Here is a 17,581-nt window from a genome sequence, read left to right as displayed (position 1 = left end):
AAAAATGAAAAAGCAGCGTCCGTGGATCTGCAGCAGCATTGTGGAAGCGAGGAGGAGTGAAAGCATTGAGGTGAAGCTGCACTGTTCGCTCTTCAAAGTCCAAAAAAACTCATGATGACCTTTTGGGGCTTAAAACAACATTTTCTTTGCTTGTCACACCAGGAGCCTCAAAGCCGTGAAGGTCAGTCAGGCGTCCTGACACTTCTCTAGTCACTAGTGGGCGCTGTGTTTCAAAGACCGCGACCCCCCCCCTCCCAGGTAGGAGGTATTTGCTGCCCTTTGTGACATCACAGAGGGCTGATTTCCAGACTGTGTGTGTGAGTGTTTTTTTTTTTTTAATTTGCTTTCTGAAAAATGGAGCAAGCAGAAAAAGTAAAGAAAAAGTGCTTTTCACAGTTCTGAGGTGTTGACTGGATGTTAAAAATATTTGTTCTTCACATTGTATCATTAAAGTTGATATTGAGGCCATGAATGTTGTTAAAAATCCACTGGCCTGCCGAAAAAATAAAATGTATAGAAACTGTGAAATGTGTTTGAATCTTGGTCAATTAAACTCGAGTCGACTCGGGTCGTGTGTCAAAGTCATTCTGCTAGCATTCTGCTCACATGACGCCAATAAGTGTTGAATAATAGACAGGCTGTTTTAAAAACTCGATCATGTCAAACACGCTTGACACGAGGCGAAGAGAAGCTTTTCGGATTAATGGGAGACAAAATAAAGAAAAACCCTCGACCCACCAGAAGGTGAAGGTCCAGTTCTGCAGCGGCTCTGGCGGCTAAAAGCTGCCTCTCAATTTGTTTCCCCTGAGTCCGTCCACCTACCGGGCAGCTCCTTGTCTCCCTTCATCCACCTGATGGTGGCAGCAGGTTTGCTGCTCATGGCCGTGCACGTCATCTCCGTCTCGTTGCCCTCCCTCAGCACCTCGTCCCGGGCCTCGATGATGGGGCTCCCTGGAGGAACTGACATGCAGCAACCATTTTATCAACAGGTGACTTAGTCCTGCACAACTACATTTAGCACACACACACACACACACACACACAAACACACAAACACACGCGAGTGTATATACGTATATACATACATGTGTGTGTGTGTGTGTGTGTGTGTGTGTTTATAATGCTCTCGACAGGGTTTTCCAACATGACGCTGGGTGCAAATAAATACAAAGAAAGAGGGAATTGACGTTCGCAGCAACTTGTTACTATGATGATGATGAGAATGATGAGAATGATCATCATCCCCATCATCATCAACATCATCACTATCATCAATTTTGGCTTCCAGTAAGAAAATATAAAAGCAAAAAACAAGGAAGGCAAAAAAGGTCAAAAGTAATATAAAATTAAACAAATGAAAAGAAACCTAGAAAGGATGAATGAACTCTAGAATGAATTGGACCTGAGAATAACTGGATAAATATGAGACTCTGGTCATTAAGAAAGAAAAAATAAATAAAAATAAATAAATAAAAAGCTGAATCCACCTTCAGTGGCGGACGTACACAAGGGGCATTGTTGTCAATGTAAGGCAGGGCAGGGATGAAAAAGAACAAAAAAAAAACTAAAAATACAAAGATGGAAAGTGTCACGGCTGCCTTCACAAAAAATCAACAAAAACAACAACAACAACAAAAAAACCCACAAGGCCTTTTTCATTTTTCACAGCCTTAAATGTCAAGCAACAGGCTGCACGTCGGAACCAGCTGGAACAACCGGGTGAGTGCATGCGTGTGTGCGTGTGTGCGTGTGTGTGTGTGTGGATGCGCCAGCGCCGTACTGAGGACGGTGATGTCGGCGTAGGCCTCCTGCGGCGGGTCCGTGTAGAACTGGCAGATGTATCGACCCTCGTCCGACAGCGAGACGTTGGACAGCGACACCCGCAGCTCGTTGTCAGAGAAGTTGACCAGCTGGAAGCGGGCGTCCTTCAGTGCTGCGGAAGACACACACACACACACACGCCGACGTTTCATTTTGGGAGAAGGTGCGACCGGAAAGAGAGAGTTTCATGCCTCACTGCCGTTGGCGCAAACACGAGCGTGTGCGCTCCAGAATTCTGCCCGAGTATTTACCAACGGAAGGAGAAGAAAAAAGAAACTAGCGGGCGACCAATCAGAGAGCGAGATGATGTAACTCCATGAAAAGTGGGAGAGAAAACCAAAGTCTGAGACACGGTTGATTATTCTGTTTTTATCCCATAATAAAAAAAAAAAAAGAAGATTTTTTTCTTTCAAAAGGAAAAAAAACAAGAGGCCTTGAACCTCGCAGTGCCTCATGTGGCCTGCAGGGGTGGAGGCCCGCGATAACAAGGACAACAGCAACAGCAAAAGGAAGGAAAAAAAAGAAGTCTTAAATCCACTCTCCTCTCCCGCTAATCTGCAGCCGCTCTCCGTCTCGCCTCACCTTGTTTGCCTACCTGCCTAAGCGCACTCGATCAGCTGTAATGCGGAATGACAGCGTGTGGTTGAGATGAAAGCCGAGCCGTCTCCGACCCGGCTTTGATGTGCCGATAAATTCCCGCCTGATTGACAGCGACTGCGGGCGCTTTGCACTCCGCTGCTCCCCGCGTATGGATCTGTCCTCCCCCGGCTCTCCGCCTCCTCCTCCCCTTTTATTTATTTATTTACTTTCACCTCAAGCCTTAAACATGTGAAAGGGCTGACAGGGAACAACCCAGCTACATACAGAAATTTATTTACACACACACACACACACACACACACACACACACAGACACACACACACACACTTATATATACTCATACAGATATCTATACAAACATAAACAGAAATGTATAAATGTATATACATATATATATATATATATATATATATATATACATAGTGGCTATTTCTTTAACTTATTTATGAAGAAGCTGTACAGTCTTTCAGTATTTGTAGCGTCAGGAGTGTCAGAAGGTGCTAATTTGAAGGTAGCCAGGAGCGGGAATACTAATCAGCACAATTGATTTTGTGCATCATTAAACAAGAACATCACACACGTTTTAAATTATGTTATTAAGGTGGCTGAGGACGAAGCTTTGCATCCTGATATGGAGGAAAACAAATGTGGGGAAAAGGTGTGTGTGTGTGTGTGTGTGTGTGTGTGTGTGTGTGTGGGGGGGGTGGGGGGGGGTGGGGGGGGGTTGGAGGAGAGAAAGCGTCTCACGCGATGAAGAAAATAATACATTTTTGTTTCATTCCAAACTCCCAACATTTCCAAAAAAACCTAAAACCAAAGAAGAACATCTGAAAACAAACAGAACAGAACAGTTGTTTCTTATGCAAATGCTGATATACTTGGAAGCCATTATTTTATTTTATTTTATTTTATTTTTTGGAACCGTTAGTCTCTGATTCTGGACCAATAACTCGTCACTGTGGGGGATGAATAATCTGCCCCTCATTAGCGACATCTACTCCAGGGACAGCCGTCAGGACGGGAGGTTGCGTCGATGATCCCGACCAGATTTAATTAAACCCGCCCAGATTTACACAGCATCCATGAGGATGCACAGTGGAAAACCTACAGTCTGGTTTCAGAAGGAGAGACAGAAAACTCATAACGAGTGACGGATCAAAGGACGCTGCCTGAATAAAAGAAGGAGCAGCCCTGCAGAATATTAATGTGATGACTATGAGAAGCAAACAGAGGAATAAAGGGGGAATAAATGTTTGTATGACTCCCTTGGTGGCAGTGACCTCTGACCTGCAACAGGTCTTTTCCAGGAAGTCCCAGAATGTCATGTAATTCAATTTTTATAGTTTGCTTTTGTGTGATAAAACTTTTTAGAAGTTGATGTCGAGTTAAAAATGGTTGACATAAATCAGGGCGTCATCTGCAAACACAGTCACACTGCAACTGCAAAATCACGTTCAAGTTGATCTTTTATATTCCATTTTTCTAGATTTTAAGGAACCCTGCAAATAACAATACACCTAGTTTAACAGCTAAATTATTCCATGATGCTGACGAGACAGTGACCGTTCTCTACGGTGGCCGACAAGGGCCAAACACAATGCAACTGCTCAAAGCGCCGTAGTTAGCGAAAACAGCTGCGAGTGCGGAAACGACGCAAAGTCACAAACGCAAATACAAGTTTAAAAAAGATACAAAAAGAGGATCGTGGTGCAAACGCAAATAACGCGCTGCAGGACATAAACACATTTACTTAATCCATAAATGCGCTGTAAACAGAGAAGCGATGCACAACACAACCGATGCAAACCAAGAAAACACATGCAAACAAAAAAACGCTGCATAACCCAGTCCCTACAACGGAAGTAGAGTTGCCACGCGTCCCTTTTCCCCTAGGTTTTCAAATCTCTCCAGGGACACGATTTGTCCCGTTTTTTGTTTTTTTTCTTTTAGGGAAAATGATAAAACTTCATTTGATTTCCGTCTGTGGTCTAGATAGGGCTGCCAACCCTACCGTAAAATACGCGATTGTCCCATATTTGGCAACTAAAAAACCTGTCCCGTAATTAACTGATACGGGACGCACTTTGTCCCGTATATTTCGGGGATGTCCCCGGCGTCGACCATAAAGTAATGGTCCCCCCCCGCCCCCGACGTCCACCCCCGGCGAGATGGGTTGTGTTATGGATTAAGTAAAAATTTTCATGTCCTGCAGCGTGTTATTTGCGTTTGCACCACAATCCTCTTTATGTACCTTTTTTAAACTTGTATTTGTGTTTGTGACTTTGCATCGTTTCCGCACTCGCAGCTGTTTTCGCTAATTACGGCGCTTTAAGCAGTTGCATTGTGTTTGGCCCTTGTCAGCCACCGTAGTTCTCTACACGGTCTACAACGGAAAGATCTTAAAATCAACAACTGTGGATAATAAAAATGCTTTTACACAGCGGCGTGTTTACAAGTGTAGGAACCAATGACTCAGCAAGAATAGGCCTGCAAAATAAGGGTGAAATTATTTGGTTTATGTAACAGGTTGTAAATTAAAACCTTCATTAAAATAGTATCCATTTATCTATGACCTCTCTATTAGCAAATTGTACAGAACCAACCGGCAAAGTCAACCAGTTGCACGTCAGGCAGGAAGATCCAAGAGTCCACATTTGAATTCATTTGAAAAAAAAAAAAAAGGGGGTGGGGGTGGGGTGAAAATTTGAGAAAATCCCTGCCAATCAGATATAATCCATTTCACAAAAGCATTTCTGCAGGATGGCATAATCCTCTTAAGTATCACTTCTAAATAAGGCGTTGTGGTGTGAGTGTGTGAGTGTGTGTGCGTGCGGGCGCACACACGAACCCGAATGAATAAATACTTTGTAACGGTGTGGCAAGGACACGAGTTCTCCGAGCCGCAGGTTTTTTTTTTTCCGGTGACAACACTGTGGGCTCAGAGATACAAGGACGCAGGATGAAGAGGCGGCTGGCGGACACAGCGGGGCGGAACACAGCGGCACGTCGCCCTGCAACACAGCGGCGGTGGAGCAGAGAGGACGAAACCCGAACAAAAGTGCATGCAGTCTGTTATTTCAGATGGCAGAGCGCTATTGGCTAAACGAAAGAGAGGAAAAAAGGGAAAGCAAAGAAAAGGACTTTGACCTTTAGCTTTCTGCTGCTTCCTGTTTGATTCTCTCAGCTTGCCTGTCGAGTAACCTTTGAGGTTTTTCCGGCAGTATGAAATTCTAAATCAAAAGGGATTAAAAATGGATCTTGAGAAGCTCCAGTCACTCCTAGAACCCCTGTCAGGGGCTGCGGAACCGGACCAGTCGTCATCCTTGAAGGAAAATGAGGCGGGACCCAAAGCTTGGAATAAAGAGACGGGGCCTGCAGCACGGATTCGGTTTAATCAGACTGATCAGCTTCATCAGGGGGAGGCGGGGCCAAGGGTCAGTCAGGGTCCTTCAGGGGGAAAGAGGCGGAGCCACAGCCACAGTTTGTGGCTCCTCGCTTGTGCAGCGTCTCGGCTGACAGTGCGATCAAACCTGGGCAACATTTGTTCATATCGAACACAGTGAGGACTGAAGGACATGTGCAACAATCGTGAAAGAGTCCACCTGGTCTATGCTGCAGACGTCCAATGAGGGGCCTAAAAATACTCTGAAAGAGCTTGTCAGTTAAGAAAAGTTTTTTTTTATTATTTGATTTTTTTGTTGTGTCGTTGTTCCGTGTCCTTTCGCAGCAGCTGTCAGTGACTAAGCTGATTGGAAAGCACCAATGGAAACGTCCTGAAGACAAGCCAAGGAGACTGTGTGAGGACGCTGCTTTTCGCTGCCTATTCAAGTTTTGCGAGCGCTGTGCGCCGCTGATAAACACAGCGTCCGGCTTTAATGAGGCTCATTGTTGGAGCCGCTGCAGCAGCGAGGAAGAGGAGGAGGAGGAGGAGGACGAGCCGGTCCACGGCCTGTAAAGAGCAGCCGCCGGGGCCGATGAGTCAGTTCAAGGTGCTGGAAGGAAGGGAGTGACGCTCGCGGCTTGAAAGCCTCTGATTGGCTGCTGACTCAGGACTTCTTGGGTCGAATCGAAGATAAAACACCTCTCGTCTCTCTCCCTGCTCTCCATGTGATTCTTGCAGAAGTTCTTGCACGTGACATTAAAGTGGGCTGCTGTTTTCTCAAAAACACATTTCCCATTTTCTCCTGCAACTGGAGGTGAAAGTGGGACTGGACACGTTTGGGCAAAGAAGCAGAAAACAAAACGCCTCCTGATTTTAATTCATCGCACTTATTTCTATCTTTCCTTCCTCATCATCTCATCATCCGTCTCCCAACACTCTCTCTCTCTCTGCATAATTTCCTCCTCTCTCTCCCACACCCTCCCTCTCTCCTCCCATCTCGGTGTGATGAACGCCGTCGCCTTAAGTGGCTGCAATCAATTGCGATTAGTGGATGCCGCTGCTTTTCGGAAGGGAGCGCATCAAAATTTTATTATTGGGTATCTGAATCGGTGAGGTTGGGGGGGAGAGGTGGGGGTGTAATTACTCCCTTCTTCCTTCTCTCCTCCTTCCAGCCTCCCCGTACATAACTGAGATGAGGTCCAGGCGTTCAGTGGTTGCAGATTGTTTACAGTCAAATGATTCGGTCTGGTTGTTTTGATTTAATTGGCTGATTTACTGACAAAAGTCTTTTTTTATACTGCCCCCAAAAATGAAATATCTCTAAATAGATATCTCTAATAAAATAATTACTTTATAGTTTTTGGTTGCTACAACCAAACAAACCAGTCAAAGACTCGGATTCTGCTTAGTTAAAGCTGTTTTACCAGGAGGAAAAGTGAAATATTCACCAAAAACCGAAACAAAACAGACCTGAATATATGAACAAAAGGTTTTCATCTGTCAACCGAAACCAACCTGGTCTGGTGTGAAACGGGCTACTTAGCATCTTCCTTGAACAGGCAATTCTGGTCTGAATAAGAGCAGTTTAAGCCCCCCCAAAAAAGAGGAAGTTCTTCTGGGACGTGAATTAATATACAAAAGAAAAAAAAAACCCTCAACCGTCTAAGAGGCGTTTGAAGCGGCAGAGCTTCAATTGGACCAGATGTCTGGAAGTGAACTCACACTGTGACATCAGGGCTCTGACGGCCGCGACGCACCGTGATCAACACGGCTGCCTGTCCGATAAAGAAACATATAAGAAACTCTGTTGGATAGAAAGTGGAGCGAGAGTCCGACTCGCGGTCCGTCACGGCCTTCACACCCCCCCTGCTGGGCGAGCTTGGCGGAGCCCTTTCATGTGCGAAGACGATTTCAACTGTTACAGCTTTTGAAAGATCTTCATCGCATTAAAAAAAAAAAAAAAAAAAAAAATCCCAACCCCCCCGTCCCCCCTCATTTAATGCCTCGGCGAGAGCCAACGGAGCCGGTCTCGCACTCGGTTACCAGCAGAGGCGGAACAGGAAGGTCAGCGTGTGATATTTTCCACTTGGCTCGGCTGAAGAACGTCTGCGGCTGCCAAGGACGCAGCGTGAGAGTCGGATGAACGCCGGGATCGCAACCGCAACGTCGCTGCAGTGAAACCAGAGAAAACCTTCAGTGCACCTGCTCGCCTTTCTTCATCTTCACACTCTTGCTGAAAGACACATCCTGCTACTTCCTGCTTTAAATAGTGTAAAAGTAGTAGAAGAAGAAGGAGGAGGAGGAGGAGCATCTTTGTCAAAGAAAAGTTTTAAGGTTCAAAGTCTGAAAGTTTCTATTTTTTAATAAAAAGCATGGAAAATGTGTTTGGTTGTTTTTTTTCACAAACATAAGGCGGTCTCAGAGGGCTCAGAGTCAACGCCTGGCTGCAGCTGTGGTCACTCACTAACGCATGAGAGGGGTCGCCACCCGTTGTGAGATCACAAAGGGGACGACCCTCAGAGTTCCTGGTGGGTGGAGCGAGTTGAAGTGAGTGGCGAAGGAGGGATGGCAGGAAACACTGGTAACATTTTTGGACCTTTAAAAGACCTTTTCATTGGTCAGCAGTAATACTCGCCACAAAACAAAGCTAAAAACATCATTTTTACAAACAACTTGATCATTTATGTCTTTTTTTTTTTATGTATTTTTAGTCACTGTGGACCTCATGTTATGTCCTTAATAAAGTCTAATAATAATAATTAGTTGGGACAAGAACCTGACGAGATGCAGCTGCGGCGGCTGCGGTGGCGGCGGCAGCGGCAGCGGCGGCACAGAGACACAAGCAACCAGTTGACAAAGTCGTCACATGATAACTGGGCCGGATAAGAATAAACACAAGAGGCAGTTTGATATTTAGGGACACGAGTCGCTTTCAGGAAGGCAAAGACGGCTGAAATCTCGCTGCGTGGGGGAGCAGCATTCAACATGAGTGCTGCTGCCGGAGGGGAAAAAAATTAATTAGCGTTAAACAACCTCACTGCCGGCCGGATTCACACGCTTCATTTAAACTACATGTTTTATTAATTTTTTTTTAAAAATCATTATATTTGTCAATTTCTCAACCTTGAATTCCAGAATCCAAATGTAAATGTGTGCATGTGCGTGAGCTGCAGTGAGGACGGTATGAATATAAACAGCTGGCTCATCGTCTGATCCCATCAAACTGCGTCAGGCTATAATTAAACACACACCGCGTTAATCACATCAGAGACGCGCCGCAGCCTCCGCAGCCCCACACAAACCAGCGGTTCCCAAACGTCTCAATGTCACAGCCGTCTTGTTTGTCGCAAGCAAAAGTGTCAGTTGTTACATTTATGTTGCCGTCGACTATCACATTGTCGTCGCTGTCAACCGTTACACCGTCGTTATTGCCAACTGCTATTAACTATTACGATGTTGCCACTGTCGACTGCCATGTTGTTTTAACAGTTGGCTGTCACATTGTTGTTACTTTGGATTGTTACATCGCTGCGACCGTCAACTGTCACATTGTTGTCTCTATCGACTTTCACATTGTTGTTACCGTTGACTGTTACAATGTTACCACCGTTGACTGTTATGATGTTGTTACTTTTGATCGTTACACTGAGGTTACTTTCAATTGTTACATTGTTGTTACTGTCGAGCGTTGCAATGTCGCCACTATAAACTCTTACATTGTTGTTACTGGTGACGGTCGCATTTCAGTAGAATTGCATACATCACTGTTATATATTTGATGAGAAACGGACATTCACTATTTACCGTAAAGATTTTTTTAAATGATTCTAAGACAGGATGGTGTTTCTCTCCCCAGCCGGCCGGCAGGAGCTGGAAGAGTCGGAGAAATCTGGCGTGATAAAGTTGCTACTCACGCCTCATGTCCCTGAAGAAGATGGTCTGTCTGTTGGGGTTGAGCAGCTGGATGACGGAGCCGTCGCTGTTCTTCACCTTGCAGCTGATGATGGCCATCTCGCCCTCCACCACCGACACGTTCTCCGTCACCAGGTTCTGACTCACCACTGCAGGCAAGAGGACAAAGGAGCAGAAGATCAGCAAAAGCAAAAAAAAAGTAAAGATTAAAAGAAAATGATAATATGCATAGGAGCCAACGGGAGGGACGGAAGCAGGCCCTGGTGCGATCATGTGATTACGAGGATCTCCAACATGAGGACGGTCCAACGCCATTAGCAGCTAATGATCTTAAAAGCATGAGGGAGTTCAACCGACCAGCTGTTTTGGTTTTTCACGATCTCTGATGTGAAGTTGTAAAAATATATATATACGCATTTAAGAATCCAAGTGCTTATGGTTCCAGCTGGACCTTTGGGAGGCGTCCAAGCAACATTATGCCAGATATAAAAACAACAAATTAGCGTCTGATGCGCAACGCGAGCCAATAATCAGCCAAATATTGTGTAAGCTGAGAGCGGCAATTAAAATTAAAACAGGGTCCGGCCTTTGATGCGCACGGAGCGCTCGGCCAATTGGGTCTTTGGCTGCCCGCTGCTGCTTTTGATTAGGTTTAATTTGGAAAACAGGCTGACAGCAGTTCTGCATCGCCACCATTAAATATGATTATGAGGCGTCAGGTTCAAAGCGGGGTTAAAAATTCAATCAGGGACCTGCTTTTCTTTTTCTCTTTGCTTCTTTTTTTTTTCTCCTCGTCACCGCTCAATTCCCACTTAACCTCGAGTGTGTGAGCTATGGCGACGTGTTGTTCTCTGAGCGTCGCGTGTGAGAACGCAGTAGCTGCCGAACTGTCACAAGCGTTTGACAGAAGAAGGAGAAGGAGAAGAGGAAGAAGGATTAATTCTTTGTAATTTCACTCTCATACTTTCCTCCTACATAGTTACAAAAATAGCATCACAAATAACATCTTCTTACAGAGTCTGAAAAGGACCGACTCAGAGGCGGCTGTGAGGACGAGGGCGGGGTGAGGCGTGAAAAAGAAACGCGGCAAACATCAGCGGCTAATTTGCATGCCTCAGTTGTCAAGCACCTCTAAAATAACCCTGCCATTTCGGAGACGAGGCTGCAGCGGTGTCGGCGGCGAGGGAGAGAGAGAGAGAGAGGGAGAGAGAGAGAGAGGAGAGAGAGAGAGAGAGAGAGAGAGAGAGAGAGAGAGAGAGAGCTGAAGAATAACCGAAGACGGCTCAACAACAACCCAGATTCAAATCAGGATCCCTCAGCGGCCCGAAATAAACCTCAGCCGCAGCCCCTCGTTGATATTCAAAAAGACGCGGCCCGTTTCTCCGACGCATGCAGAGGTGGAGCAGCCTAGGTGGGCATCTGTTTATGGTAATTCGCAGACGATGCGTGCGGCGCTCGCACAAGGTTAAGAGGCGGCGGAGGAAGCAGCGGGGCGCCGCCAGGTGTTTCCTCAAACCACCGTCGCCGCCTGTCATTTGAGAATAAACAACCGGTCGCTAATTAATGGCCACCAACGGCCAGGAGGACTGTGGGGTATGGTGGGGGGATTGGTGGGGGGATTGGTGGGGGGATTGGTGGGGGGGTGGTCTAGGTCCTGGTGTTGACGGACCACCTCAGGACTGGACAGGGGGGCGGGTCTAAAGGGCAGGTGGTTCAACCAGCACGAGGGACTATTCCACAATCTTTTTCTTTGCCTGGTCGCTTTTGACCTACAACACCACCAATAATTTTGTTTCCTGGACGCCTTCATTCAAAGCGAAGTACAACACAAGCAAAAACCTCAGAAAGTGTAACAACGTGCTTCAGGTTTGACTCGCCGCAGGTGCTGCCATCTCGTGGGAGAAGAAACGCCAGATTTTGTTGTTCTATTTTTGTTTGTCTTTTTTCTTGTTAATTTAATGTAATCACCACTAACCACATGAACAGACCTCTAGTTCCTTCGACCCCTGAGGACAAAGAGGAGAAGGGTGAGATTAAGTGGCTCTAACTGTTGAGTCTTCAGACGTCTCTCGAAAGAGGACGACCTGATTCACCAAAACCACCAAACCGGCATCACGTAGGGCGGGGGGTCAAGGCTGAAAGCAGGAGCAGCGTCAACACCAAGTATGAGGTTGGTTTTGTCGAAAGTGGAGCAGATTTAGGCTGCGTCCACAATCACTGACTTGCTCACTGAATATCGGAGAGGTAATTTTGTAGCGGCGTCGGAAATCTGAGAGAACAGCATCCAACCGAGCAGTCCACTCACTGTATCCCACAATGCATCGCAGAAGTAGTGTGTAACCAATAGCTACATTGAACGCCCTTCATTAAGGCATGATTTCTGCGGTTCTTCCATCAGTCTATGCTGCTGTGCCCGTGTGAGAAGGTGCCGCGCAGGCCACCAAAGTCCTGTATTTCCGCATCTGACCAGCCAGAGGCGCTGTGGAAGGGTCTTCAGGCCCTGTTGAAGGTCAACAAAGTCAATTAAAACTATCACGTGAAGGTAGAAAACACAATGTGACGGTGATTTATAAGAAGAAGAAGAAGAAGAAGAAGAAGAAGAGTGCTGACGGGTTTCTGGCTGGCTTGAGATGGAGTCTCAGTTGAACAAGTCGAATATGAAAACAGCCCGAGGAGGAGGAGAGCAATAGCTGTATCTGGTACTCAGGCCTTTGCAGGGTGCCACCCTGTGAAGACGGCTCCTCAGCGTTTTGCAGTATTTTTGCCGCCGCCGTGGTTTCCATGTCTGGCGGAGACAAACACGGCGGCCTGACGTGTAAAAGTCATGTTTCTCAGCCCGCCGAGCTCTGGCATGAATATATTTTTCATCTCAACGCTCCCCCCCCCCCCACCCACCCAACAACGGCGCATTGTGAATATTTCATGAGCGCCTGCTAGCCGATGATGACAAACAGCGGCGACGCACATGTCGCCTGCGCTTGCCGGTGAAAAGGAAGAAGAGGTTCTTTTTCCTTTCGACAGTCGCTGCGTTGTCGGCGTTCACCAGGAGCTTCTCGTGAAACCTGCATTTTTTTTTGGTTTGTTCCACGAAGCGCTTACAGGAGACAGCTCATGGTAGAGCCTGTAAATCAAATAGGAGCTGGACCGCCGAGACGATTGGATCAAAGACCAGACAGTTTAGTGGAGAAACGCGAGGACGAGGCTGAATTTCTAGCCATTCTGGCTCAACCTTTGAATCTATTGAGCTTAACTTTCATGTCATTAGTGAGTCCTCACTTCTCCGCAGATCCCTGCACTGCACACCTACAATCCCACAACAGTGCCGATCAAACAAGAAAGAACTCAGTAGAGCCGCTGATAACAAGGGCCACTTATGGGACTCCCTGGTGGGAGGTGAAAGGTTTTGACATCTGAAACACAGGTCAGAGGTTAAATCTGCTGTAGCGTGTGGGGAATTTGAACCACCCATTCAATATGAAGCTAATGGTGGGAAGAAAATCAAACGCAGGGATACGACTAAAAGAAATAAATCAAAATGCCATTGTTTCTTTGACGATACTCAGGCAAATAATAAATAAAACAACTTTTTTTGAAAAGCAAAACATGGAACAGCAGCTAGAAATAGAATTGCTAGCACGGGATCAAACATGAGTGGCAGAAAACCTGAACGGCTGCTGTGTCGTGACAAACCCAAACAGACAAGGCTAGCGGCGCGATATATATCTCCAGCCGCCATAAAGAGCCAGGAACACGTTTGGCCCGTGGCGGGAGAGAGAAAGAGGCAGATCGAAGCCGCCGGCCGGCCGTGTCAAGGAGTCAAAGCGGCCGACCCCGGATTAAAGTTGTCAGGCAGCGACGCCCCGGCGCGGCAATACACAGAAGCTGGCCCGAGGCTACGAGTCAGCGGCAAGACCGGAGGTGAAGGCAAGAAAGAAAACCAAAAAAAAAAAGCTGTTAGCGTCTCCAGTCCGTCCACGTAGGAGGAGGCTGCGTGCGGCCGCCATGACGGGAAAGTCCAGCTCATTTGCAACATTTGGTTTCTGTTTGCAGAGTCCGTTTCCTCAGATTGAAAAACAAACAACAGAAAAATCGCGCGGAACGGACTGGTAGAAGGGACCGCTGGAAATATTAATCTCAGCCTCGGTCTGTCAGTTTATCATATTCCCTCCACCCCGGCGCTCCCTGTTGTGTTATTAGCGGTAATAGCAGCAGCGCTGCATTTTTTATTAGTTCCACTGTTTGACGAGGATTTATTCGTCCCCCGTCTCCGTCAGAAACATGATGCAACCTACAGTAATCTCATACAGTTGCACTGCTGTTTCCTAATGCGTGCTTGTCTCTGTGTGTGCGCGTGCGCGTGCATTTGTGCGTGCGAGCGTGGGTGTGCGGCAGTCTGCTGTCGGCACTCAGTTATTCCCAGCAGTGCATAAATCTTCATACCTCTTTTCAGGAACGCACGTATCAAAGCACAGGCCTTGAAAGCAACGTGTAATTATTTTTTTGTGCAAAGTGTTTCAGAAAAAATGAGAAAAAAATACAAATAAAATATTCTCTGGCCCGTGCCACCCTCGGCCTTGTGTGTTTGTCAGATTGCACCTTGATTACATGCTTTTGCCATAAGCGTGTGCGGCGCGTATGATTGATGGTTTTACGAGTCGCTGGCGAGGAGTTGATTTTCTGAGTAACGGCTGCGAACAGAAAGCAACGAGAGTGCGGCGCAACTAGCGTCAGGAGATCAAAATCTGGTGGTGTATCTTTTTTTAAAGAGGGGAAAAAAATATTTCTGACTTTAATAGCCGGTTTGTCTTGGGCTCGTGTTGCAGTTTTAGTTGAAAGGGAGGCTTTTTCAAACATGTTGTCTCCATCTTCAATATTGTATTTTCCTTAGTTAGCATTCTTTTTGCTAATTCAACCTCCTTCTTCTTCATCATCTTGTTGTATTTTTTGCACTTTTGTGACACTAAATCACAAGCAGTCGGTAGAGTCAGTGGAGACGACGGCTCACTCAATTCTTCCATGCGGAATTCTTCCGCTGCCCGACTTTATCATCTTTCAAAAAACTCTTCAGAGCGTCACCACTGCTCAGCGGATTCAACGCTGGATTCGTCAGCCTTAGCATTTCGCCAGTTTGCCATTCATTCATTATGCATCGGCCGCTCGGAGGCCTTTCACCGCAAACTGGCTTCCTGCGGCACTCGGGCAACATTGTCCTGCTGCGAACGCCAGCAGTCAGGCGAGCAGCAGGGAGACGACCGGTTAAACCTATTTGGAGGGGAAAAGTTCAACTCTCTGTTTTGTGTTTTCTTGTCTCTTTGTCTCTTACCTCAGCGTGAACTGCTACGCAACAACGGAGGAAAGCAGGTCAGGAGCGGGTAGGGGCGGGGCGGGGGGGGGGGGGGGTCATTTTTTTTAATGTGCTTAGGTGTTTTACAAGAGGCCATACAACCTCTTTGCCTTTGCTTTTTTTTTTTTTTTTTTTATAAAAGAAAAAATAATAACCTGCCGCCCGACCCACTCCAGACAAGAGGAGTCGCTCCAGGCGAGGATTGTGAAGGAGGCCCAGCTCAGCTTCTGTTTTGCTGGTTATTGCCGGTTAACTTGCGGGCTTGCGAGCTGCGGGTTCGTTGTCTATTTCAGTGGTACGTTTTGTTGTGTTATTACTCATGTATTCATTCATTCATTCATTCATTTCCTCGTTTTACTTCATTATTCCAGTGACAGTCAATATTCCTGCTGCAGCAGGTTTAATCGCGGCAGCACAAAGCGTCTGTGCTACAATAGCGTGCGCTTGAGTGGAAACCCTGCAAAGGTTTCTGCCGGACCTCCTCTGACCCTCCGGAGGTGTTTTGGGTTGAAGATATTTCGGTGTGGAGAAAATTAGCACGAGGTGGCGAGAACGCTGGAGTGGCTGGAGGGAGAGGGCGCAGTTCAAAGACAAAACCTGGCAATGGGAATTTTTTGCGGTAGTGAAACTACTGTATAGCAGTAAGACTTGATGCAAAGTCAATCATTTTATTGTCAAGGCCTGAAGGTACTTCAGATTTAAAGAGCTCAGTCACGCCTTTTCTTTGTTTTGTTTTTTTGATAAAATCAACAATATAGCCGTTGAGTTCCTGCACGCTGTTGTTTCACTATTTTAACACCGTTTAATTGAGACAAATGAGTTAATTATCTTCAAGTACCTGTGTATGACCCCCCCCCCAGTTCTTTTTTAATAATAACAAGGGGTGATGCTTACGGTGGCATCTGCTTATCGAAGGGTAAATAATTAAAAGCTGATGTTCCGCAAGTGTGATATATTAAATGGAATTATATTAAAAAACTGAACAATTCAAAACCTTAACCCAATTTAAACTAAGCACAATTAATCTGACAGCCAAATGTGTTTATCGCGTAGCGAGTGGAGCAAAAACACAAAACTTCTCCTTCAGATATTTTTTTTTTCTCCGAAGCACAAAAACACTCCGGCTCTCGGGTCAAACTGGAGGAACTGCATGTCAAACTGAGGTCCGACTGACTGAAGAAGGCAAATGACTGTAACACTATGATAAAAATAAATACAGTTGCGCTACACATCAGCAATAAAACAAATTAAAGGCAAATCGATTAAAAAGAAGAATGCTTCTCTTGTTTTGTTCCACCAAACTCCCTGCAGCCGCTGGACCGACATCCTTCCACACCCTTTTACGCCTTTTTCATCGCAATCCAATTAGGAAATTAATTTAATGATGCACAACTGCAATTGCCGGGGATGCAGGACGGATCAGAGAGCGGCCAGCTGGGAAATCAGGTTCGCAGGGGAGGCATCAGCGTTTCTTCTTCTCATTTATTGTTGTCCTTGTCATTTCCTGCTCGTCCTCAGCTGACTGATACTCGGCTTTGTGCGTGTGCGCTGTAATCTGAGTTGAAAAACACAACCCTAGTGGAAGTCCTTGGAACTGTTTTTGCGCTCAGACGCGACAGTGACGCATGGACTTAATCAGCGACTCTCCTTAAGAATCTTATCTTTGACCCGAAGGCCTCCAACCTCAGAAATTGTCCCGACGGAGCGCCGACGCACAGCAAGGTCCGCGTGACGGACGAGACGCGTCTCGATCGACGCAACGCAAGTTGGAAAGCGGAAGGTCGGGGTTTCGATGAGGCGCAGAGCGAGACGGCCGACCTTGTGGCTAAATGTCCTGAGTGAATTGAGGTGGAGTTGTGAAGGAAGAAACACTGTATGCATGTGATTGATTCAGTCATTAATCTGAGTGTGTGTGTGTGTGTGTGTGTGTGAGTGTGTGTCCTCTGTGCTTGTATGGATAACGGTGTCCCCTCACGTCTTCGCGTCTATCGATTGGTGGACAGAAGGTCAGAGTGAGGCCACACCGTCTCGTCAACTTTATCGAATTGCTGCCTTTAAATTGCGCATTTACGCAGAGCCCCAATTTTATAGCGAATTTACAATAATTGCATCTTTCCTTTTTACATGGCCGCTTCCCCTGTTTTCATGTCCTCTCGTTCCCCGGAAATGCTCTTTGCAGGTCGACTCCAATCAACGTCACTCTGCTGTAGCAGGATGTCTTTCAGAAAGTGCCGGCATTGTGGCCGAGCAATGGCTTTTGGTCTACTTTTATTGCTTCCAACCCTGTTTGGCGCTTGTTTTCGGACAATGTCCTCTGTGAGGCTTCAAGAAGCTTTTTCAAAAGGGGGCCGGAGCATCATCTGGCAGTGTCCCACGTCTCCACTGGGTCAAACCTTTAAAATCGACCTGAGCGTCAAGACCGCCAGCTGATTGGACGGTCCCCCGACAGTCGCCCAACCTCCTTCAGACTCGACAGCCTGGGAGCGAAGGAGGAGATGACACAATATTTTCTTGGTGTTTA

At 46.5% G+C, this 17,581-nt stretch overlaps 1 protein-coding gene across 6 annotated transcripts in view; it reads right to left on the bottom strand.

Moving 5' to 3' along the window:
• LOC142882112 (cell adhesion molecule 1-like) overlaps positions 1-17,581 on the bottom strand; it is a 265,213-nt gene that overhangs the window by 45,388 nt on the left and 202,244 nt on the right. For all 6 annotated transcript variants that reach the window (XM_076016656.1, XM_076016651.1, XM_076016654.1 and 3 more), the window contains 3 exons: positions 9,719-9,865; positions 1,781-1,933; positions 823-960 (listed from right to left, as the gene is read on the bottom strand). In XM_076016656.1, the coding sequence (XP_075872771.1) occupies positions 823-960; positions 1,781-1,933; positions 9,719-9,865 (438 nt within the window). The remainder of the gene's footprint in view (positions 1-822; positions 961-1,780; positions 1,934-9,718; positions 9,866-17,581) is intronic.

Source organism: Nelusetta ayraudi, unplaced genomic scaffold, assembly GCF_046127955.1.
Source record: "Nelusetta ayraudi isolate G7.1 ecotype Tasmania unplaced genomic scaffold, CSIRO-AGI_Nayr_v1 ptg000233l, whole genome shotgun sequence".
Classification (NCBI taxonomy): Eukaryota; Metazoa; Chordata; class Actinopteri; order Tetraodontiformes; family Monacanthidae; genus Nelusetta; species Nelusetta ayraudi.
Note: the sequence above shows the minus strand (reverse complement) of the source record. Positions and strands in the feature narration are given on the sequence as shown.